Here is a 24,133-nt window from a genome sequence, read left to right on the forward strand (position 1 = left end):
TAAATAAAAAAAAAATGTTGAAATAAAACCCTGTGACCTAAATTATAATATTATAATACGTGTACAGTTAATAATTTTCTTTCAATTAGGTTAGGTTAAAGGTCTTTTTGGGGGATAAGACCTTTAGCAACAAGGGAAATATGTAATAAAAAAAAACTATCGAAAACTATCGATAGTTATCGATAGTTTTTTTTTTAAAAAAATATCGATAACTATCGATGGTGCCGACTATCGATAGTTCTCCTCCTCTAACTGATCTTGTATCAGTTGTATCAAATCAAAAAGGAGCAGCACTCGCTACTACCCCTCGTACCCTTTTCCAAAATCAATGTAGGGGAAGAAGTGGAACTCGGTAGAGTTGAGTCCTTGTACATAACGCCTCATCCCGTTCATATATATATATATATATATAATGATAGTAATAAAAAAAGCTTCAGATTAGTGGGCCCTGTGGGAAAGTTGGAAAAATTACTAATGTAATGAGTTTAACTCGAGTTTGAAAGAGGAACATACAAAGTGGGTCAAGTGTAACATACCCCGAGAGAGTAAAAAGAATGGGTACAGCCTTTTTTTTTCTCCGTTCTACCTTGTCCTATTAACTTAAAGCAGGGAGGATATCAGTCTGAAATTTCCCTTGCTAAAGAATTAGCAAAGTCTCCGTTCTACCTTGTCCTATTAACTTAAAGCAGGGAGGATATCAGTCTGAAATTTCCCTTGCTAAAGAATTAGCAAAGGTTGAGTGCGACGGACTCGTAAAATTTTCGTAGCCAAAACCAAATGTTAGCCCAAAGCAATCAGCTAGGGCTGATTGAGAGGCTGACGAAAAACGCCGGCCCCGTCAGAACACGGGAAAAGGCAAGGAAGCAGAAAAAGATAAAGGGAACCGTGACTGCTAAGGTCTTATCGCCCGAGACCGAAGAGAGAAGGACGACAGGAATAGGAGAAAGTCAGCCGTTCCGAGAACGAACCTCATCTGTTTAGGATAAAATCCCCCCCTTCCCCCGCGGTTGGGAATCGAACCCACGACCTAGGGGTAACAAGGCAGACGCGATATCCTCCAAACTAACCAGAGGGAGAAAAAGATAAGGAGAAAGAGAGAAAGGTAAAAGAGAGGGAAAGGAAAAGAGATATACTCGTAATTATTTGGGTATTCTTTTACCTTAGCTTTTACAATATCTCTAACCGCTTAGTCAATATATAACCGAAAACCGAACGGTCGACAACCGCCAAAAAGCGGTCAAAATACCGCCAACCGCAGCACCTATCTCAACCAAACGTTTTTTGGGTCCTTATTATCACATTTTTGAACTACATTCCAAATTTCAAGTCTCTAGCTCATACAGTTCCCGAGATATTATTGAATTGAGGAGCTGGGTGCAAAAAGGGAAATATGGATTTTTTGCCCTTTCTGCGTAAAACGGGTTTTTGAATAGAACGTTCAAGGATTTTGATGTAAAATTGAAAACTTTAAAGTTAAATATCTCAGTTTGATGATTTTCATTTATTGCCCTTTTTGCACCCAGCTCCTCAATTACACCGAAAAGCTGTTAAGGTTAAACTTTTGGTTAAGATCGGTGCAACGGTCGACGGTATTTCGGTCACTTTTTGCCGGATTTCAGCTCGAAGATGAGAAAATTTTCGATGGTCAGTTTTTAGTGCCAAAACACGTTTTACGGTCCCTAGAGCCTAAATCCAAAGTTTCAGCCATTGGTCCGAGTGTGTCTGTCTATAAACAACATATCTCGAGAGCGAGAATTCAGCTAGATAAGTAAGTACCTACTTGAAATGTGGTATGAAACCTTCAAATGTGATAAGCTGTTAAGGTTAAACTTTTGGTTAAGATCGGTGCAACGGTCGACGGTATTTCGGTCACTTTTTGCCGGATTTCAGCTCGAAGATAAAGAAAGTCGTGTGATGTTCACAGCCGATTTTTGTTTCAAAAACCCCGAACATTAAAGAAAATTTTCGATGGTCAGTTTTTTCTTCCAAAACACGTTTTACGGTCCCTAGAGCCTAAATCCAAAGTTTCAGCCATTGGTCCGCGTGTCTCTATAAACAACATATCTCGAGAACGAGAATTCAGCTAGATAAGTAGGTACCTACTTGAAATGTGGTATGAAACCTTCAAATGTGATAAGCTGTTAAGGTTAAACTTTTGGTGAAGATCGGTGCAACGGTCGACGGTATTTTGGTCACTTTTTGCCGGATTTCAGCTCGAAGATAAAGAAAGTCGTGTGATGTTCACAGCCGATTTTTGTTTCAAAAACCCCGAACATTATCAAGAGCATATTTCTGCTTCACACTGCGCAAGTCAACCCCACTTTTCATTTATACATATTTTCCGTTTCTCCAACTCTCGAAAAAGATTAAAAAGAGGGGAGGGAGAGAGAGAGGGAGGGGGAGAGAGAGAGGGGTGGCAGGGTGAACTAGGATAGGAGAGAGGGTGGGGAAAAAGAAGGAGGGGGTTGTGGAGGAAGAAGAAGAAGGTTTACCAGGAGAAAGAATGGAGAAGAAGGGGGGGGGTATAGGAGAAGAAGAGGTAGACAAGCAGAGGAGGGGTAGGAACTAGGAAAACAGTAGAGTGGAGGGGGTAGTAAAACCATAGGAGGTAGGAGGGAGATGTAAGGGAGAGGAAGAAAGGAGGGAGAGAGATTCGAAGGGAGGAAGGAATAGCAAGGGAGGGGTGATATAAGATGAGGGAAAGGGGGAAGGCCTTGTTTCCTTTTCACAGCTTTTGAATATGTTAGAGGAGGGGTAGGAACTAGGAAAACAGTAGAGTGGAGGAGGTAGTAAAACCATAGGAGGTAGGAGGGAGATGTAAGGGAGGAGCGAGGAAGGGGTAATATAAGAAGAGGGGATACCTGGTAGAGGAAGAAAGGAGGGAGAGAGAGATTCGAAGGGACTAAGGGAGGAAGGAATATCAAGGGAGGGGTGATATAAGATGAGGGAAAGGGGGAAGGCCTTGTTTCCTTTTCACAGCTTTTGAATATGTGGTAGAGGAAGAAAGGAGGGAGAGAGAGATTCGAAGGGACTAAGGGAGGAAGGAATATCAAGGGAGGGGTGATATAAGATGAGGGAAAGGGGGAAGGCCTTGTTTCCTTTTCACAGCTTTTGAATATGTGCCATTTTATCCCCCTCTTTTATGAGAACTCCTATTAAATTCTATGCTAGCTTTAAACGATTTCTGTCTCCTAGGTCTATTTTTATGTTTTCAAAATTGACAGGGTCACTAAAACCCTATGTGCCAGCCTAGCTAGCTGGGAACGATCGTCTGCCTTGTAAGTGCTAGGCCACTGGTTCGATTCCCGACCGGGGCTCGCTTACAAGGCAGACGCGCTACCAACTAAGCTAACTAGGCTGGCAAACCCCCTACACCTTTACCTACTTGAACGGTTTGCTCAGCCAGCCAAGTTAGCTTGGTGGGTGTGTCGCTGTGTCGTCTGCCTTGTAAGCGCTAGGCAGCGGGTTCGATTCCACCCGGGGCGGATTTTATCCCCCGAACGGATAATGTTCGTTCTCGGAACGGCTGCCTTTCTCATATCCTGTCTCCCTTCTCTCTTCGCTTTCGGGATGATAAGACCTTAGCAGTTACAGTAATAATAATAATAATAAAAAGTCAGCCATTATATGAGCAGGCTTTGTCTTGAACATTTTTCAGTATACGAGTATCTAAAAACAAATTGTCTCCACCCGGGGCGGATTTTATCCCCCGAACGGATAATGTTCGTTCTCGGAACGACTGCCTTTCTCATATCCTGTCTCCCTTCTCTCTTCGCTTTCGGGATGATACAGTTTCCTCTATCAAATCTCTAAGGAGGTAGTAGTAGTAGTAGTAGTAGTAATAATAATAATAAAAAGTCAGCCATTATATGAGCAGGCTTTGTCTTGAACATTTTTCAGTATACGAGTATCTAAAAACAAATTGTCGCTGAGTTGAACTGTTGCCATATTGTTATCTTGTACAGAGTACAGACTAACTCTTTGGTCTGAAGAAGAAAACACGAAGATTTTTCCGAGTGAGTTTCCACAGTTCATTGAACCACTCCCAAATTTTCCCTCTACTGAACTTCGTTTCACCTCTTTTGGCGTCTGTACTAAACTAAACAGAGCAATCACCCTAGTTAGGGCTGATTGAGAGTCTGACGAAAAACGCCGACCCCGTCTGTACACGGGACAAAGCGAAGAAGAAGAAGAAGAAGAAGAAGAAGAAGAAGAAGAAGAAGAAGAAGAAGACTAAAACTTACAGGCGGCCAGGAAGGTAAAGTATCCCTTATCATGGTATGAACCTTATCTGAGGACTTTTCAAAGAGGTCTGATAGAGGGAAGTACATATAATTGCGGAGGTGGGTATTATCGTCCCGAAATCGTCCCCTGGAATGATCGTAAAAGCTTCTTTAGAAACCGGATACTAGACAGGCTGGTAATAATTAGTAGGAGTCTCCATTGACATGAAACGCCTTTTTTCTAGTGTTCGGAACAGTTGGCCAACATTCAGAAAGAAGTGCAAGCAAGCGTGCAAGATGTGGACAAGAACAAGAAGTTATACTTTGACGAGGAACATTGTGCTCATGATGTGCGGGACAAAGCTCGCGACATCGAAGAAAAGTGAGTAAGCACCTGATGGTCCATAGGTTGGTAGGGAGAGAGAGGGACGGACAAGAGAAGGCGAGAGAGAGAGGAAGAAGAGAGAAAAATAAAGGGATAGGTTGGTAGGGAGAGAGAGGGATGGACAAGAGAAGGCGAGAGAGAGAGAGAGAGGAAGAAGAGAGAAAAATAAAGGGATAGGTTGGTAGGGAGAGAAGGAGAAAGAGAAATAAAGGGACATGGTTGTGGATAGGTATCTACCTACTATCTTTAATGAGTTTCATTAGGAGTTTTGCCACCTCCCCTATATTATATTATTTCCTATCAGTTTTGCCATTACTTTAGATTTCCTTCCTATAGGAGTGGAGTAAGGAGTATAGGATAAGGAAAGTAATACTTTCCTTCCTATAGGACTATAGGATAAGGAAAGTAAAAAAGTTAAAAGCAACGGTGATGACGAGTGACGATAGAAAATTGGAAAATGTCTAAAGTAATGGCAAAACTGATAGGAAATAATATAATATAGGGGAGGTGGCAAAACTCCTAATGAAACTCATTAAAGATAGTAGGTACCTATCTCTCCTACCTCGTAGACTCCTGGGAAACGTGAGAATAAAAATCATTTCTTATCATGGTGGGGCACTTCTTGCTGTACGTTTTCTTTAAATCTAGATTGTCTAGGACTAGGGACTCTAGGGTGGACTAACTATTCTCGTGCTAAACATACCCTAACTTACAATGATTTGTTCCCTTGGTTTTCAGACGGATCCAAACGACCCGAATGGACCGGACATTGACACGAAAATAGAAGAACTGAAACAAGCTATAAGGAGATCCGAGGTAAGTTGCATGCCCAAAATTTCAGAGTTTGGCCTACAGTAAAGGAGAGAAGTTAACTTCGGCCCCCTGAAATACTACCCTGAATCTGAGCGCAAGGCATCGGCAGGCCAAGTTCCATGAGTATCTTTCTTTCCATTTCAGACTGGCAAGGTAAAGGCTGAGGCACGACTGGAATGTTTGAAAGCAGGAGATGTCAATGTAGATGAATGGTTGGCAGACATGGACATGGAGAGTCTAGCTGTGCAGGAACAGGACATGCAACGATCTGCCAGCTCTCTGTCTATGAGGACTGATGCGGTAAGTCACGTCACGTCACGTGAGCTCATAAGGAGTCAGAAAGACGCAGTTCAAAGGTTTCCCTTAATATTGTAGGTAATTTCGTTTATGATAGCCACACTGCCCTCATGAGTGCTCATAAGGAGTCAGAAAGACGCAGTTCAAAGGTTTCCCTTAATATTGTAGGTAATTTCGTTTATGATAGCCACACTGCCCTCATGACACGTGAGCTCACCTGACGTGATGGTAGTGTGTTTTGTCCTTAATTATAATAAACAAGGCTAGAGATAATCACCCCGTTGTATTACAGTAAGTTGAAAAATATATCCTTTCTTTATTCTGTCATCACCATTCGGCTACAGCTGAAGTCGTAGGCGAGTTGAAATCCTGAGGCCGCGCGACATTTTACTCGTGGCCCACGGCACGTTTCCACTTAGGCAACTTTTGTAGGCTGGCGTTCCGCACGGCAAAAGGCGCCCAAGTGGAAACGTAGCTTTAGACATGAATGTGTGCTGTCTGGGAAGGAGAGCGGCAGAGCTTCGGCTCGCCAATTTAAAACAGTTTAACAGTGTCATACCTTCCATTTCAGGACACGCACGGATCCGACTCAATGTACGACAGTGACTATAACGATGCCACCTCGGAGCATGCCAATGCCAGTATGGAGAAACATGCCAGTGAGGAAGAACAGGAGAACACCAGTGGCGGAGCTCATAGGGAGTCGACTCGACCAGACTCGACCGAAATCGATGGGGAATGGGGTACGTGAATTGATTTGAATCGAATTTATTTAATTATTTCTAGGCTTGCCAAATATCCAAAATGTCGATTCGGGACGCGAATCCGCGAACATAATTGCCAAATCCGCGAACATAATCGCAAAATCCGCGAACAAAATCGCCAAATCCGCGAAAATAATCGCGAAATCCGCGAAAATAATCGCGAAATCCGCGCGAACATATCAATCGCGAAATTCCGCGAACATAATCGCGAATCCGCGAACATAAATCGCGAAATCCGCGAACATAATCGCAAATCGGCGAAATCCGCGAACATAATCGCCAAATCCGCGAACATAATCGCCAAATCCGCGAACATAATCGCCAAATCCGCGAACATAATCGCCAAATCCGCGAACATAATCGCCAAATCCGCGAACATAATCGCCAAATCCGCGAACATAATCGCCAAATCCGCGAACATAATCGCCAAATCCGCGAACATAATCGCCAAATCCGCGAACATAATCGCCAAATCCGCGAACATAATCGCCAAATCCGCGAGCATAATCGCGAAATCCGCGAACATAATCGCCAAATCTGCGCACATAATCGGCAAATCCGCGAACATAATCGCCAAATTCGCGAACAAAATTGCCAAATCCGCGAACATAATCACGAAATCCGGGAACATAATCGTGAAATCCGCGAACAAAATCGCCAAATCCGCGACCATAATCGCGAAATCCGCGAACATAATCGCGAAATCACATAGGTACGATATGTACATAGGTACGATAGGTGATAACGAGAATCCAAGGGACCAGCTCATTTTTTTCGTTTAAGGCGGTTTAATACAACATTTTCTTGTTTATAAAGGTTTAGCAAAGTGGAAGAGCAAACTGATGAAAGCATGACAAATTTAAACAAGTTAAGAACAAATTCTGATTTATAGAGGTACCTAATTTTAAAGTTAAAAAACGCGTCCCGAATTTTTTCTGGGACAAAAACGGAAGTTCGGGACAAAACGCCCCAAAATGAAAAACTGAACGGGACGCCGGGACACCCCCTGAAATTCGGGACTGTCCCGGCCAATTCGGGACGTTTGGCAAGCCTAATTATTTCCATATAAAAAAAAGTCTGGCTGGGGAACGTTAAACAGGGAGAAGACCAGCTTAGTCTGGCTGGGGGACTTTAAACAGGGAGTATAACAGTCTGAATTTCCCTTGCTAAAGGTTGAGTGCGGAGGGCATCCACTCGTAAAATTTATAGCCAAAGCCAAGTGTCAGCCCAAAGCAATCACTCTAGTTAGGGCTGATTGAGAGGCTGACGAAAAATGCCGACCCCGTCTGTACACAACCTTTTTGTTATAGATTTCAAAATCGGAGGAATTTTATGATGCCCGGAGCACTAAGCGTTCAAAGGTCATAACGAGTATTGTCTTTCCACAGCTATGCTCGAGCAAGAGAGACAGAGGATAGAGCAGCTGACAGCGGGATGGGACGATCCTACTCAGGTGGACTGGGGGCCCCAGGATGGGGAGGAACCGGCAGCCCTGCCCCCCGAACATACCGGCCCTGTGTACAAATGTATAGCCCTGTATTCCTACACTGTAAGTAGGAACATTGATGATGAATTGATCATAGCTACGATTATCACTAAAGACCCGTTCCCACTTGTACCGAGCTTCCTATATTTTTTTTTCTTTGAATGTCCTGTAGCCTGTAGACAATGTAATTTAAATGAGTGTTCCCACTACACGATTTTTTTTCTCACAACTTTTTCATCCGAACGACAAGTGGGAACGAACCTTAAGCTCGAGACCAAACACACAATGGGACAATCACTTGCCCAAGTTTAGTTTTTCCTCAGGGCATAGAGTTTTCGCTTTTGTTTGGTTTGTTTTGAGTTCCAAAGGGAATACTCAAATTCTTCTGTCCGCTTTCCAGGCTCAAAATCCGGACGAGCTTTCGATCGTGGAGAACGAGCAGCTGGAGGTGATTGGAGATGGCGATGGAGATGGCTGGCTGAGAGCTCGCAACTATAAGGGAGAGGAAGGGTTTGTGCCGCACAACTATCTGGATGTGGACAGGGAGGAGAGTGTTCCCATGGACAATTCATTACACACAGGTAGGTCAACTAGCCAAACTCTGTGGCCGAGGGATTAAGTGTTTAGTCGTATTATGCCGCTCTGTGCACGAAGAGGCATTTCCGAAAGGAAAAAATGTACTTAGGTATCCACCTACAGAATCAATGAATATAGGTAAAAATGATCAATTTAGTCTATCTAGTTTGGAAGCTAGCGTACGTGCTAGGTCGCGGGTTCGATTCCCACCCGGGGCCATCCTAAACCGGTTCGTTTTCGGAACTTGTGGCTTTCTCCTATCCTGTCTTCCTTCTTTCTTCGCTTTCGGGATAAAACCTTTGCGGTTTATAGTCAACTTTCTCCTATTCTGTCGGGACGATAAGAACTCCGTTGTTACAGTTTCAAACTTGAGAAAAAAAAAACAAAAAAAAAACAAAGAAGGATATCCAGAGACAAAACAGGAAGCCGTAAGCAGTAATAAAAGAGAGTGCAACAATAATGAGAATGGGACAACAGAGAGAGAGAGAGAGGAAGCAGAGGAGAAAGAAGAAGAGAGAAAAAGTTTGAGAGAGGGATTAGAAAGCTCAGATAGAGAGATAAGAGGGAGGGAGAGAAAAAATAAGAGAATATGAGAGAGAAATAGGTTTGTGGGAAGAGAAGGAGAGAGAGAAATAATGGGATAGGTTGGTAGGGAGAGAGAGGGATGGACAAGAGAAGGCGAAAGAGAGAGAGAGAGAGGAAGAAGAGAGAAAAATAAAGGGATAGGTTGGTAGGGAGAGAGAGGGATGGACAAGAGAAGGCGAGAGAGAGAGGAAGAAGAGAGAAAAATAAAGGGATAGGTTGGTAGGGAGAGAAGGAGAAAGAGAAATAAAGGGACATGGTTGTGGGAAGATAGAGAGAGAGAATTGTTTAATAGGAGCTCTTGAAATGGTCGGAGTTTGTCTTGCTTTGTTTCTAATGAACTTTAATGTTGGAAAAAATATCTTTCCATCCGTTTGTGGAATTTGCTCAACTCCATACACAAAAAGCCCAATCCGAGGCTTAACTGTAGGTGGCAAACAAGCCCAAAGGATGGGTTAAGCTTCTACGAATCTGTTTGTAGAAGCAAAGCCTTATGGGCCCAAATGCCCAAAGTCCAATAGGAAATATTCTTCATGGGTAGGTAGAACCCTTCTTAGTGGTCTCTTTCCATCCGTTTGTGGAATTTGCTCAACTCCATACACAAAAAGCCCAATCCGAGGCTTAGCTGTAGGGGGCAAACAAGCCCAAAGGATGGGTTAAGCTTCTACGAATCCGTTTGTAGAAGCAAAGCCTTATGGGCCCAAATGCCCAAAGTCCAATAGGAAATATTCTTCATGGGTAGGTAGAACCCTTCTTAGTGGTTCAGCGAACTGTAGATCACAGGCAAAATTACCTCCAAGACCCGATTCGGCCCAAAATTTAATGAACAATGATGTCCTTTGCCATATTGGCTAAAGTCTGGCTGGGGGAACAGGGAGGATACCAGCCTGAAATTTCCCTTGCTAAAGAAATTTCTCAAAGGGACACTGCCACTACCAGATTCACCTCTTCACATCGTTAATCGACGAGGTCGACTATGTGTGGAGACAGCTTTAAACCTCAGTTCGTTTGTTGATCTATTTTCAGCTGACTCGGGAGTACAACATGAGAAATTTCTCAAAGGGACACTGCCACTACCAGATTCACCTCTTCGCACATCGTCAATCGACGAGGTCGACTATGTGTGGAGACAGCTTTAAACCTCAGTTCGTTTCTTAGTGGTTCAGCGAACTGTAGATCACAGGCAAAATTACCTCCAAGACCCGATTCGGCCCAAAATTTAATGAACGATGATGTCCTTTGCCATATTTGCTAAAGTCTGGCTGGGGGAACAGGGAGAATACCAGCCTGAAATTTCCCTTGCTAACACTGCCACTACCAGATTCACCTCTTCGCACATCGTCAATCGACGAGGTCGACTATGTGTGGAGACAGCTTTAAACCTCAGTTCGTTAACCCTCAAAACTTTAGAGTAGACACTTAAAAATATACTTAATATAGAGCACGGTTGGTCCAGTGGTAACGCGCTTGCTTGCCATGCAGAAGGTCCCGGGTTCGAATCCCACCTTCGATGACTCGGGAGTACAACATGCAGTGCATCTACCTGTACTACCCGGTGCTGAAGCAACATATTCAGTACGAATTCGAGCCGTGTGATAACGACACCATCGATCGTATCACTGCTGATCATCCCAATGTGATCAGCATTCTGAGTCAGGAGGCGAGACGATGGGCCACGCGAATTCAGCGGGAAACTGTCAACACGAGGGAAAACAACAAGAAGATTGCCGCCCTGGTGGCGCTCAAGGAAAGTGGACAGAAGGTAGGACATTCCCGGATTCGATTCCCTCGTATATTTCAAGTCCCGTAATGCAGCCATTCTCAACCGGGGGTGGCGAACAAAAGAGTAACAAAAGCAAATTTTGACGGCTAATCAGCACAGTACATCCAAAAAGGTACTAAATTTTAACCTGAAGGTACTGAATTTTGTCTAAAGGTACTGAGTGTGTTTAGAACTCAGTAGTAATGGTAAATGACCATTTAGGTAGTGGCCAGGGCCACAAGCAGAGTTTAAACTGTGTTCAAGATTATCTCTTGGATTTAACCTGATTTATCTGATTGGCTGAGATTTTTGAAATCGACCAATCAGATTGTTTAATCCAAGAGTTAAACAACCGCGTTTAAACTTAGTCAGGGCCACAAGCAGAGTTTAAACTGTGTTCAAGATTATCTCTTGGATTTAACCTGATTTATCTGATTGACTGAGATTTTTGAAATCGACCAATCAGATTGTTTAATCCAAGAGTTAAACAACCGCGTTTAAACTTAGATTGTGGCCCGGCCTTAAGAATACATGGGTGTATGTGGGTAAATACCCACCGTGGAATATGCTTTGGGAGTCAGGGGGTTAATGTTAAAAATTCATATCTCCTTGGCAAAAGTGCCACAGAGAAAAAAATACGACTTTTTTTCCACCAAAAATTTGCGCCAAAAACGATATTAAAAAATAACGTTCGACCTTCGTTTCCCCTCTTTCTTCGCCCCAGGTGCCTCATCTTATCAGCTGACGAGTCAGATTTCCTTCTCCTCCGTGGACTACACCGTGGATGAGAACGAGGAACCCAACTCGGAAGTGTCCGTCACCACCATCACCACGGTTAAAGAGTCAGTACCGCCCTCTAGTGGTCATGTGAAGAATCTAGACCTGAATAAGAGCAAGGAGATCTTTGCCATAGCTCTGTATGACTATGAGGCAACGTGCCCTGAAGAGCTCGATCTGACCGAGGGACAAGTGCTGAAAATTCTAAGAAAAGTACGTACTCGTAACTTATTGATTAGAATATTTCGAGTAATATCTCGGTATCGGTAATAAGGCTTGTCTGGTATTAAGGGGAATGGCGATAACGCGGGTTCGGTACAAATAGTAGTTATCCTGAAGGGGTAAGGAAGGTTCGTTCTCGGAACGACTGGCTTTCTTCTATCCTGTCTTCCTTCTCTCTTCCATTTCGGGACAGTAAGACTTTCTTTGGCAGAGGCAGCTCCCTCTATCAAACCTCTAAAAAAATGTGATTGTGAAGACTAGTGTTCGCTAACCCCCAAGGATATATGTAATACCGCGAAAAAGAAAAATTGAAAATAATTGTTTTTCAAATAAATGATGAAAATAATGTTTTCTGTTTGCAGATAGTTCACGATGATGTAGATGATGGCTGGTGGGAAGGTCAAATAGGAGACAAAGTAGGACTGTTCCCATCTCTCGTCGTGGAAGAATGTCGAGAAGACGGCGAACCTCTCACCCCTGATGTAAGTGACCTTCCTGGGGGTCGCGAAGTCCTCCTTTACGGCCCCCTAGGGGACCGTGTGGACCCCAGTTTGGGAATCATTGCTCTCGTTGGTTTATTAATACATTAATACTTTACGCAAAACGTGTATTTTGCTTGATAAAGAGTTTCTTAGCCAGTGCAGCGGCTATGCAATGTGATGGAACAGTTCCCTTTACGCAAAACGTGTATTTTGCTTGATAAAGAGTTTCTTAGCCAGTGCAGCGGCTATGCAATGTGATGGAACGGTTCCCAATGTCAACGCATTACTGAAGTTAAACGTTGCGCTTCTCATATTTGGTACCTACCGCGGTGACCGTCTGGATACGTCACATGTTGCTGGCTTTTAGGATGAGACTGAGAAGTCCCTTTGCCAGTCTAGTTAGCTTGGAGGGTAGTGCGTTTGCCTTGTAAGCGCTAGGTCGCGAGTTCGATTCCCGCCCGGGACGGATTTTATCCTAAACAGACGGATTTTATGCCAAACAGATTTTGATAAGTTTTATTTTCATAACGGCTGGCTCTCTTCGCTTTCGGAACGATAAGATCTTAGCAGTTGTAGTTCCCTCTATCAAACCAATACAAAAAAGCCCTTTGTCCCAGTAGTTTTTTGATTTGATTGACAAACCACCTGTTTCTCTCCTACAGGATGATGAAACCCCTCCCCCCTCCGCACCACCTGTGTTCACACCCCCTGATGTTCCTTCATTCCTGTTAGCCCCCCAGCAGGTTATCATCACACAACCCACCCCGGTGGGTGACAGGGATCCCAATGGTAAGTGTTCGTTTGGACACGGAGCTAGGAGTCCTACCTTAGACAGGGCTGTATCCAGGATTTTGTCGAGAAGGGGGGGGGGTTGATCCCAAATTTTCGGAGTCTGACTTACAGTACAGGAAAAAAATGAAGCTCGAGGGAGGGGGGGGCTTGGCTCTTCCTAAATAGGCCCTGACCTTGGATTATATAATATACACGGAATGATGAATAGACGCTCAGACAGACAGAACTACTCAACTAATGTAATGTTAGTATTATGGAAAAACTTGTTCTAAGCTGTGTGGAGTTTCTACGGCAGCGCCATACAACTTCCAGTTTCCTGGGGCTGATGTAAGTTATGTAATCTTTGTGTCTACAAATACCTTATTGGGAGAGGGCATAGAATCTCCCTATAGGCATGCTCACTTTTGGGTTTGGGTTTAAAAAGATGAGTGTTTCACCGCCGCTTTTATTTCGTAGCAATGAAACAACTGTATGTCCCTCATCAGAGTGTCCATCCCGTAGTATGTCCCTCATTAGATGGGCGATACTTAGGCACTTACTTTCTTGTTTTCCAGATGATTCAGGGTTCTCGGTGATATATGTCCATCCCGTAGTATGTCCCTCATTAGATGGGCGATACTTAGGCACTTACTTTCTTGTTTTCCAGATGATTCAGGGTTCTCGGTGACCTTGGGTTTAAAAAGATGAGTGTTTCACCGCCGCTTTTAGGTATTTCGTAGCAATGAAACAACTGTATGTCCCTCATCAGAATGTCCATCCCGTAGGTAGTATGTCCCTCATCAGTATGTCCATCCCGTAGTATGTCCCTCATCAGATGGGCGATACTTAGGCACTTACTTTCTTGTTTTCCAGATGATTCAGGGTTCTCGGTGACAATCAGTAGAAATCAACAAGAGCAATATGAAACTCAGTTCAGTGAAGAGGAGAAAGAGCCTGAGTCCTCCGTGGAAAATGTTCCTAGTATAGGTGAGAAAGTCTTTTCAAAAGGGTCAGAAGGGAGAAACTTGTTGTTGTTTTTGTTGTTGTTTTTATAGCGACTTCAGCTGTAGCCGAATGATGATGGCAGAATAAACAAAGGATATCATTTTTTCTCCCATACACCGGGTTGATGGTTTCTAGTTTCTAGCCATTAATTAGACTTACTTTATCATGGACACTCGTTGCTATCTTGAAAGCCCAGAAGAGGTTCTTCCGTCTTTTTTCTGTGTACTATTACTGTCTACCGCGGCTGTTCTACTATACCTAACCTCTTCTGGGCTTTCAAGATAGCAACGAGTGTCCATGATAAAGTAAGTCTAATTAATGTATTGACCGTTGCAATGAGCTCTCAAGAATACGTAAGTTTCTAGCCATGTTAAATTGGCTCGTCATGAACCGTAGTCCATCATCGTGAGAACTTGTGCTTGTTCTTTAAAAGCAGGGAGAACCCTTTGAAAACTGCCAGCTAGCTAGGCTGGTTAGGGGTAGCTGTTCCCCTCCCTGTGTAAGTCCCACAGCCAGCAGTAGTCTACTCTGTGTTTAACGTCCCCTATCCTGAAAGAGTATGTGTTCCAGCTCACTTGACCCCATATATTCCAACTCACTTGACCCCTTATATTCCAACTCACTTGACCCCATATACGTATATTCCAACTCACTTGACCCCATATATTCCAACTCACTTGACCCCATATATTCCAACTCACTTGACCACATATATTCCAATTCACTCGGCCCCATATATTCCAGCTCGCTCACTTGACCTCATATATTCCAACTCACTTGACCACATATATTCCAATTCACTCGGCCCCATATATTCCAGCTCGCTCACTTGACCTCATATATTCCAACTCACTTGACCACATATATTCCAATTCACTCGGCCCCATATATTCCAGCTCGCTCACTTGACCTCATATATTCCAACTCACTTGACCACATATATTCCAATTCACTCGGCCCCATATATTCCAGCTCGCTCACTTGACCTCATATATTCCAACTCACTTGACCACATATATTCCAACACCAACACCAACACCAACACCAACACCAACACCAACACCAACACCAACACCAACACCAACACCAACACCAACACCAACACCAACACCAACACCAACACCAACACCAACACCAACACCAACACCAACACCAACACCAACACCAACACCAACACCAACACCAACACCAACACCAACACCAACACCAACACCAACACCAACACCAACACCAACACCAACACCAACACCAACACCAACACCAACACCAACACCAACACCAACACCAACACCAACACCAACACCAACACCAACACCAACACCAACACCAACACCAACACCAACACCAACACCAACACCAACACCAACACCAACACCAACACCAACACCAACACCAACACCAACACCAACACCAACACCAACACCAACACCAACACCAACACCAACACCAACACCAACACCAACACCAACACCAACACCAACACCAACACCAACACCAACACCAACACCAACACCAACACCAACACCAACACCAACACCAACACCAACACCAACACCAACACCAACACCAACACCAACACCAACACCAACACCAACACCAACACCAACACCAACACCAACACCAACACCAACACCAACACCAACACCAACACCAACAACAACAACAACAACAACAACAACAACAACAACAACAACAACAACAACAACAACAACAACAACATTAACGGATTCGATTCCTGCCCAGGGCGGATTGTATCCGGCTGGCTTTCTCCTATCCTGTCTTCCTTCTCTCTTCGCTTTCGGGTATCATATGTCTATCTCAGGGACATTTCGCGCACCTCCCGGAACGCTTGATTTTACGTTCCAACTTCTAAACCAATCTTCTTCCTCCATTCCAGAACCTCCATCCGTGGCGTCCCCTACGAAAGCAACAAGCAATACTGTTACCCCCGCCAGCAATGGTGACATGGGCGGGCTAGGCGTGGCTCAAATCGTCATCACGGCGGCCACGCCCATGTTAGACGATTCGGGGGAGAAAGCTTTCCCCCCTCCTCCTCCCCCAGTCAGGCCAAGCTCCTCTCAGGACGATGAAGACCTTCCCCCTCCCCCCTCTCCCCCACAGGAGGAGGGAGAGACGGAGGGATCATCGCCTCCCTCTGTAGCACCCCCGGGACCTCCCTCCGTGAGTATTGTTGTGACGTCACGAATTTGATAATAAAAGAAATATGTAGAGTTGGGACTACTGAGTTCGTATATTTCATACACATCCCACTCCGAGGCTTAGGTACAGGTCGCTTTACTCCCTGAAAGGTCGCTTTACTCCAGCAGTAGGCTACTACTATTACTGAGGTCAAATTCTTAAATTATATTGAGGATAAAATTCCTTTGCACGGCCGGGATTGAACCCCTGTTTACCAGGCGAGTGTCTTGACCACTACACCACCGAGGCAGGTGAATAATAGTAAAATAAAAATAATAGGTAAATGAAAATTACCCACTATAATTAATGATTATGTATTTCTTATTTCTTGCTCAAGGTACCACCACCTGCCCCTCCCTCCCACCCTAATTAATTGTTCCCCCTTGGAAATTCAATCAGCCTTCAATCAATACATTTCTAAGTTTTCTGACTTTTGTCATTGTTTTGTTGATGGTTCCAAATCTATGATAAATACTGGCTGCGCCTTCTCTGTTGAACTGGAAAAACTTTCAGAACTGAAAGAATCAAACGCTTAAATATTAGTCTGTTTTTTATAAATAAAAAAATATATAAAGAAAAATAGGGATTCTCTTTTGTTACCTTTAAGAAATTTTTCTGTAAATTTAGTCGATTTTTTTTTTTTTTTTTTTTGTGGAATCAGAAATGAGTTAGCCGTTTGGCAGAGGCAGCTCCCTCTATCAAACCTCTAAAAAAATGTGATTGTGAAGACTAGTGTTCGCTAACCCCCAAGGATATATGTAATACCGCGAAAAAGAAAAATTGAAAATAATTGTTTTTCAAATAAATGATGAAAATAATGTTTTCTGTTTGCAGATAGTTCACGATGATGTAGATGATGGCTGGTGGGAAGGTCAAATAGGAGACAAAGTAGGACTGTTCCCATCTCTCGTCGTGGAAGAATGTCGAGAAGACGGCGAACGGAATTGGAATCTGGAGTTCTGTTGTCCGTTGAACTTACGGATAACGGATAAATCTGGAGTTCTGTTATCCGTAGTACTTACATACGTATAACTCAGTTTAGGTTCAACAAGGAAAAATAAATACGCGTTTAGTCGAATTTTTCTTCTGCGAGTTTAGAAGAGGGGATTTTTTGTGTGCTTTAATGAAGAATCCTGCCAGGAGTAGGTATTTCATTTTCGGGAAACTTTCAGAAACGGAATCGATTCCGATGGGGATTTCCTGTGGTTTAGTACAGGCGATTTTTCAGATTCAAAAAGGGAACCGTTTCCGAAAGTTTCCCGGAAGGAAAATACACGTTCATTAGGTCTTAGTGAGCTCTTTCACCCATCCGGAAATCGTCTCAACTTAACCTAACACCCAGAAGAAAAGTTCGACTTTCGTTTTTGTTTTGTTATCTACTATTTTGTTTAACTCTATGGATTTTTTTAGAACCATTATACAATAATACTCTTGTACTTATCAAAGTCTTAACTCTCTCTAATTATGCCGCTTTCTTAACCATATCTATTATTCAATATTCATGTGCCTCTGTATGAGATAAATATTACCCCGTTCTTCATTATGGAAGAGTGAATAAGTTAGATGAGCCAAAGATAGGACGACTTTGGTTCAGGTGGATAACTAAATAGGGTAGGTACATATCCAACTTTTTTGTAGGATACCTACCCTATTTACCTTCACAGATGTGCCTCTGTATGAGATAAATATTACCCCGTTCTTCATTATGGAAGAGTGAATAAGTTAGATGAGCCAAAGGTGGGACGACTTTGGTTCAGGTGGATAACTAAATAGGGTAGGTACATATCCAACTTTTTTGTAGGATACCTACCCTATTTACCTTCACAGAGTGTAAAATCTCAATGCAATAATTACCTATTCCTTTTCTATGGGTTTCTTACTTTTGTATATTACGTTGTTAGTAAGTTGTTGAAGTATTACGATTTTTAGGACTAGGCCCCGCGATCGCGACGATAGGCGGGTTCGATTCCCGCCCGGGGTGGATTTTATCCTCTTTGCTTTCAGGACGATAAGAGACCTTAGCAGTTATTGTTTCCAAACCTAGAAAAAGTCTTGTTTTTTGAAGAGGTCCCGAAATCGAACAGAGAAGGAAGACTGGATAGGAAAAAGTCAGCCGTTCAGAGAACGAACTTTATTCGTTAAGGATAAAATCCGCCCCGGGTGGGAATCGAACCGCGGCCTAACGCTTACAAGGCAGACGCGCTTCCAACCAAGCTAACTATAGGCTGGCTAAAAAGAAGTCAAGAAAGACTCGTAGCGAACCATTTTTCGTCGTAACGGGGTAAGTCTTTTTCAAACGATTAGTTAAGAGTTAGACGTACGCGTGATGTACTTTTACCTCCGCCTATATTGCTCTCCTATACGTTTACTCCAACATTAGTGACCTCTGCCCTATGCTATGTTTGTATCCTTTACCGAAATAGGTACCTAATAGTTTTAGGTGCTTTCTATTGGAAAAATGTAGGTGTCTTGGGTTTCTAGAAAAATTGAGGCACCAAGAAGCAGAGTGGACTAAGTGGTAAAATCGACTTTTTTTAGTATTATATATCGTTGGAAAGCCCGCGAAAAGATCGAAATAGGTACCTTTACCGAAATAGGTTTTAGGTGCTTTCTATTGGAAAAATGTAGGTGTCTTGGGTTTCTAGAAAAATTTGTAGAATCCCAGTGAAACTTTTTGTAGTGGTATATTTGAGTGTAATAGGAAACCTAGGTACTATTCTTGGAATAAGATAGGCATTACCACCTTATCTTACTGTTATGTTTTCATTGTTTTCCATTCCATCTATATTTTCTTACGTAAACCAATCGCTCTATAAAAACAGCTATTTAATAAATAAAATATAAATAAATATGTACGTAATAAAATAATAAAACATCTAATGTAGAATACCTAAATCAATAAAAATCCAGTGTTTGAAAAAAAAAGTTTTTTTTTCTTTTTTTTTCTGTTGACATGTAGATAGATAGGTTAGGTCGTTAGGTAGATACCTACCTACCTACACTCTTACTATTACCTACTTACCTACCGAAAAATTCCAAGTTAGGTAGGTACCTAGTTACCTACCTACCTTGGACTTTTGCAGAAAAAAATAGGTAGGTAGGTACAACTATTTTACAGCTGCCGAGTCAGCCGAGTGTAGAATGCGGATTTGCGGATAGCATGCCATGTTACCGCCGTGAAATGCAACCAATGCAACACTATGCAACCAAGCACTACACAAAACTTTTGTCCTTATTTGAGGATCGTGTGAAATAAAAATCCAGTGTTTGAAAAAAAAAGAAGTTTTTTTTCTGTTGACATGTAGATAGGTAGATAGGTTAGGTAGGTACCTACCTACACTCTTACTATTACCTACTTACCTACCAAAAAATTCCAAGTTATGTACCTAGTTACCTACCTTGGACTTTTGCAGAAAAAAATAGGTAGGTACAACTATTTTACAGCTGCCGAGTCAGCCGAGTGTAGAATGCGGATAGCATACCATGTTACCGCCGTGAAATGCAACCAATGCAACGCTATGCAACCAAGCACTACACAAAACTTTTGTCCTTATTTGAGGATCGTGTGAACGTGCCTTGTTTTTATCAACAAACAGTTGTAGCGCGAAAATTTGAAAATTTCATATTTTGTAAAAAAAAAAAAAGATTTTTCACAACTTTTTCCTGTATCTTTTTAAAAATTCTTGTATGTAATTTATGTGAAAAATCACTAGGGTAGTGTCAGTAGTGTGTCTGAACGCATACTGTAGGTGAGAACTTCCCTTTAAAAAAAAAAAAGATTTTTCACAACTTTTTCCTGTATCTTTTCAAAAATTCTTGTATGTAATTTATGTGAAAAATCACTAGGGTAGTGTCAGTAGTGTGTCTGAACGCATACTGTAGGTGAGAACTTCCCTACAGTAAAATACCCTAAATATTTTCCCCTCAGAGTAAAATAACCCCATACCTACATTATTTGATTTTCCAAAGTCTCATCTTGTCAAAAGGTGAAGGATGTTGCCTGAATTGGCAAAGGAATACTCTAGCTATATGAAAATTAATGTTGCCCAAGAGGTAAGTGTGAAGACTAGTCTAGAAATCAATCTAAAATTGAGCCCAATAGGACTGTTGATTACCCATGGGTCCAAGAAAGTATCTAGCAAACTTTATGAGAAAAAACTTATATTACCTATGTCTTAAGATATCCTCATTTGACTAGTCTAGAAATCAATCTAAAATCGAGCCCAATAGGGCTGTTGATTACCCATGGGTCCAAGAAAGTATCTAGCAAACTTTATGAGAAAAAACTTATATTACCTATGTCTTAAGATATCCTCATTTTATTAAATTGAAAATTTACTACCTCAAACAGCATAAGGGCAATGGGGGCACGGTTGGTCCAGTGGTAACTCGCTTGCTTGCCATGCAGAAGGTCCCGGGTTCGAATCCCACCATCGACAAAAATTTGTATTCGTTTTTCAATCGCAAATATTTCAACGGGTTACTTTCTGGTGTTCTCGTGTTGACCCAGCACCTAAATGGGAAGTATTGTGTCTCTTCTCGCCCATCTGATGAGAGGCATACTACGGGATGGGCATGCTACGACATAGACACAAGTGTCCAATGTAGCAGTTGTTTCATCGCTACAAAATAAAAACGGCGGTGAAACACTCATCTTTTTTTTTTTTTTAATAATCAGGGAGCACAAAAAAATTTCTCTCACAACATAAATTTCATTCACACAAATTGTACATATACAAAATTGAAAATACCATAATGGAAATCAAAAATGCTTGGAAAACTGGAGAAGATCATCCACATACTTGAAGCTTAAAGCCCAAAAGGAACAAGAGGCAATTGTCATAAGAAGAAAGAAGATCTACGAAAGAATTAATTGCCATAGACCTGAGCTGTTCCCTCCTCAGTCAACACAAACTTGAGCTATTCTGCTAAAGTTTTAGACAAGGAGGGTTCAGCTCAAAGTTTATTGAGCTTGCGATTGAATTGTTCATGAGTATTCCCATCAGTGTGGAAATGTGATTTTCACATAGACAAGTCAACATGCAGGAGAGGACTTATGAGTTGATATCATTTGGTTTGTTCCATTTATAGTAAATTCCTTGATCATTTTTAGGGGTCATATTTATGAACAAATTACTGGATCTCAAGCTGCAATGAAACATGAGTTCCAAACATCAAACTGGAGAAGATCATCCACATACTTGAAGCTTAAAGCTTGAAAGGAACAAGAGGCAATTGTCATAAGAAGAAAGAAGATCTACGAAAGAATTAATTGCCATAGACCTGAGCTGTTCCCTCCTCAGTCAACACAAACTTGAGCTATTCTGCTAAAAGTTTAGACAAGGAGGGTTCAGCTCAAAGTTTATTGAGCTCGAGATTGAATTGTTCAGAAGTATTCCCATCAGTGTGCAAATGTGATTTTCACATAGACAACTCAACATGCAGGAGAGGACTTAAAAGTTGATTTGGTTTGTTCCATTTATCATTTTTAGGGGTCATATTTATGAACAAATTACTGGATCTCAAGCTGCAATGAAACATAAGTTCCAAACATCTGATTGGTCAAAATTTGTTTCAGTCTGACTTGAGAGCAAGAATTTTTGTTCATAAAAAGGGTGTAACTTTGCTTCCAGTCCAAACATCTGATTGGTCAAAATTTGTTTCAGTCTGACTTGAGACTCTTGAGATCAAGAATTTTTGTTCTTAAAAAGGGTGTAACTTTGCTTCCAGATCAATCCAATTCAAGATGTGGTAGACGATCTCCTCACAAGATTAGAAGAGACAGAATCAATCATATCAATGGTAAGAAATTACAGTCCACAGTAAATTTGGTAATATTTGTCCAAACATCTGATTGGTCAAAATTTGTTTCAGTCTGACTTGAGAGCAAGAATTTTTGTTCATAAAAAGGGTGTAACTTTGCTTCCAGATCAATCCAATTCAAGATGTGGTGGACGATCTCCTCACAAGATTAGAAGAGACAGAATCAATCATATCAATGGTAAGAAATTACAGTCCACAGTAAATTTGGTAATATTTGTAAAATTAGAATGAAGGTATCACTTTTGACTTTTTTAATAGACACTTTAGAATGTTTCTTAGGCCAGATGAGTGATTTAACAAGGGTGAAATATTTGCAATCGAAAAACGAGTACAAATTTTTGTCGATGGTGGGATTCGAACCCGGGACCTTCTGCTGCATGCAAGCAAGCGCATTAACACTAGACCAACCGTGTCTGACTTGTAATTCTTCTCCATTTCAGGTTTGAGCCGAAGAAGGGGTTCTTCTGTCAAGTGCTGAACCCCGAATATTATTATTATTATTATTATTTTGAAGAGGTTGGATGGATGGAACTGTAACTGCTAAGGTCTTATCGTCCCGAAAGTGAAGATAGAAAGAGTAAAATTAGAATGAAGGTATCACTTTTGACTTTTTTAATAGACACTTTAGAATGTTTCTTAGGCCAGATGAGTGATTTAACAAGGAGGTATAGGTACTTACTTGAAAAAAGAAAGGAAAAAAAAAAAAAACAGATCTTTAGATAAGCCCATTTTTTCAGCATACAAACCTTCCTTGGTAAATATCATCAGTGTCTTTTTTCCAACTTCTCAGATTCAAAAGGAGCAAGAACAAGAAGACATATTGCCCGATTTGATTCAGTGCAATGAAAATCTCAAACTAATCAAGATGAAAACCGATAAGATTACTGCATTTCTTGCTCACGTTGCTCGGGATGTTAACATGCTTCAAACCAAAGTGGTGAATGCGGAGCTTGACTTTCCTGCCCAAGCCAGTGAGGGCTCCTTCTCTAGTCTATTTAAATTTGTGAGTATCTAGGTATTCGTTTTATTTGTTATTATTAAATATGTATTATTTTCAAGGTTGATAGCTTGAATTGTAACAATATTAATGTTTTATTGTCCCTCAAGAGAAGGACTTAAAATGCAGGTGTACTATCTTCCAAGCTAACTTGGCTGACTAATATTAATATACCTACCTGTTTTGTTTTCAGATTAAAACTGTAGATCCATCAATTCCTAGTGTGCCAAGGAGTTCTACTCTGCCTTATGAGGCTCCAGAAAAGTAGAAGAAAGCCAGCCACTCCAAGAACAAATTTCATCTGTCTAGGATAAAGTTTGCCTCAGGTGGGAATTGAACCCACAACCTAGCACTTAAAATGCAGGTGTACTATCTTCCAAGCTAACTAGGCTAATATTAATATACCTGTTTTGTTTTCAGATTAAAACTGTAGATCCATCAATTCCTAGTGTGCCAAGGAGTTCTACTCTGCCTTATGACAGCTCCCTCTATCAAACCTCTAAAAAAATGTGATTGTGAAGACTAGTGTTCGCTAACCCCCAAGGATATATGTAATGCCGCGAAAAAGAAAAATTGAAAATAATTGTTTTTCAAATAAATCATGAAAATAATATTATTTCTCTTTGCAGATAGTTCACGATGATGTGGATGATGGCTGGTGGGAAGGTCAAATAGGAGACAAAGTAGGACTGTTCCCATCTCTCGTCGTGGAAGAATGTCGAGAAGACGGCGAACTAATTGTGATATCTACCTAGCACAGTAAAAACTGTTTTACAAAGGGACCAATAATTTTAATGAACAGGTTGGGATTTTATTGGCAGTGTTGTGATGTACCTTGTACCTAGGTGCATAGGTTATCAGTCAATTATTAAATAATTATTCAACTGATACCAAGGTATTTTTTTTTTTCTTTGTAGAAGTGACTTTACCTGTACCTAATTTTCAGGTACTTCAGACAGGTACATTTTT

General features: G+C 41.7%; 2 protein-coding genes across 2 annotated transcripts; both read left to right on the top strand.

Moving 5' to 3' along the window:
* Nucleotides 1-4,240: 4,240 nt before the first annotated feature.
* LOC103514794 (F-BAR and double SH3 domains protein 1-like) lies at nt 4,241-16,717 on the top strand (the record flags this gene model as incomplete). Its single annotated transcript, XM_026827665.1, has 14 exons — nt 4,241-4,258; nt 4,469-4,605; nt 4,945-4,951; nt 5,347-5,424; nt 5,566-5,721; nt 6,290-6,461; nt 7,871-8,031; nt 8,369-8,549; nt 11,613-11,878; nt 12,250-12,369; nt 13,032-13,158; nt 14,014-14,127; nt 15,968-16,326; nt 16,682-16,717. Coding segments are annotated over 14 exons (1,932 nt in total), but the record flags the coding sequence as incomplete, so codon positions are not given.
* Nucleotides 16,718-20,115: 3,398 nt separating this feature from the next.
* LOC103514795 lies at nt 20,116-23,432 on the top strand. The gene is made up of 4 exons (XM_008479698.2): nt 20,116-20,397; nt 22,075-22,146; nt 22,958-23,170; nt 23,358-23,432. Exons 1-4 carry the CDS (start codon nt 20,338-20,340, stop codon nt 23,430-23,432), a joined length of 420 nt encoding a protein of 139 aa, XP_008477920.1. The 5' UTR covers nt 20,116-20,337.
* Nucleotides 23,433-24,133: the final 701 nt, after the last annotated feature.

This window comes from Diaphorina citri, unplaced genomic scaffold (genome assembly GCF_000475195.1).
Source record: "Diaphorina citri unplaced genomic scaffold, Diaci psyllid genome assembly version 1.1 scaffold1223, whole genome shotgun sequence".
Lineage (NCBI taxonomy): Eukaryota > Metazoa > Arthropoda > Insecta > Hemiptera > Psyllidae > Diaphorina > Diaphorina citri.

Coding starts and splice junctions, on each gene's coding strand:
- LOC103514795 (XM_008479698.2), top strand. CDS start 20,338: ATGTTGCCTGAATTGGCAAAGGAATACTCTAGCTATATGAAAATTAAT. Junction 20,398..22,074: donor AAATTAATGTTGCCCAAGAG/GTAAGTGTGAAG, acceptor CTTTGCTTCCAG/ATCAATCCAATTCAAGATGT. Junction 23,171..23,357: donor TCTCTAGTCTATTTAAATTT/GTGAGTATCTAG, acceptor TTTTGTTTTCAG/ATTAAAACTGTAGATCCATC.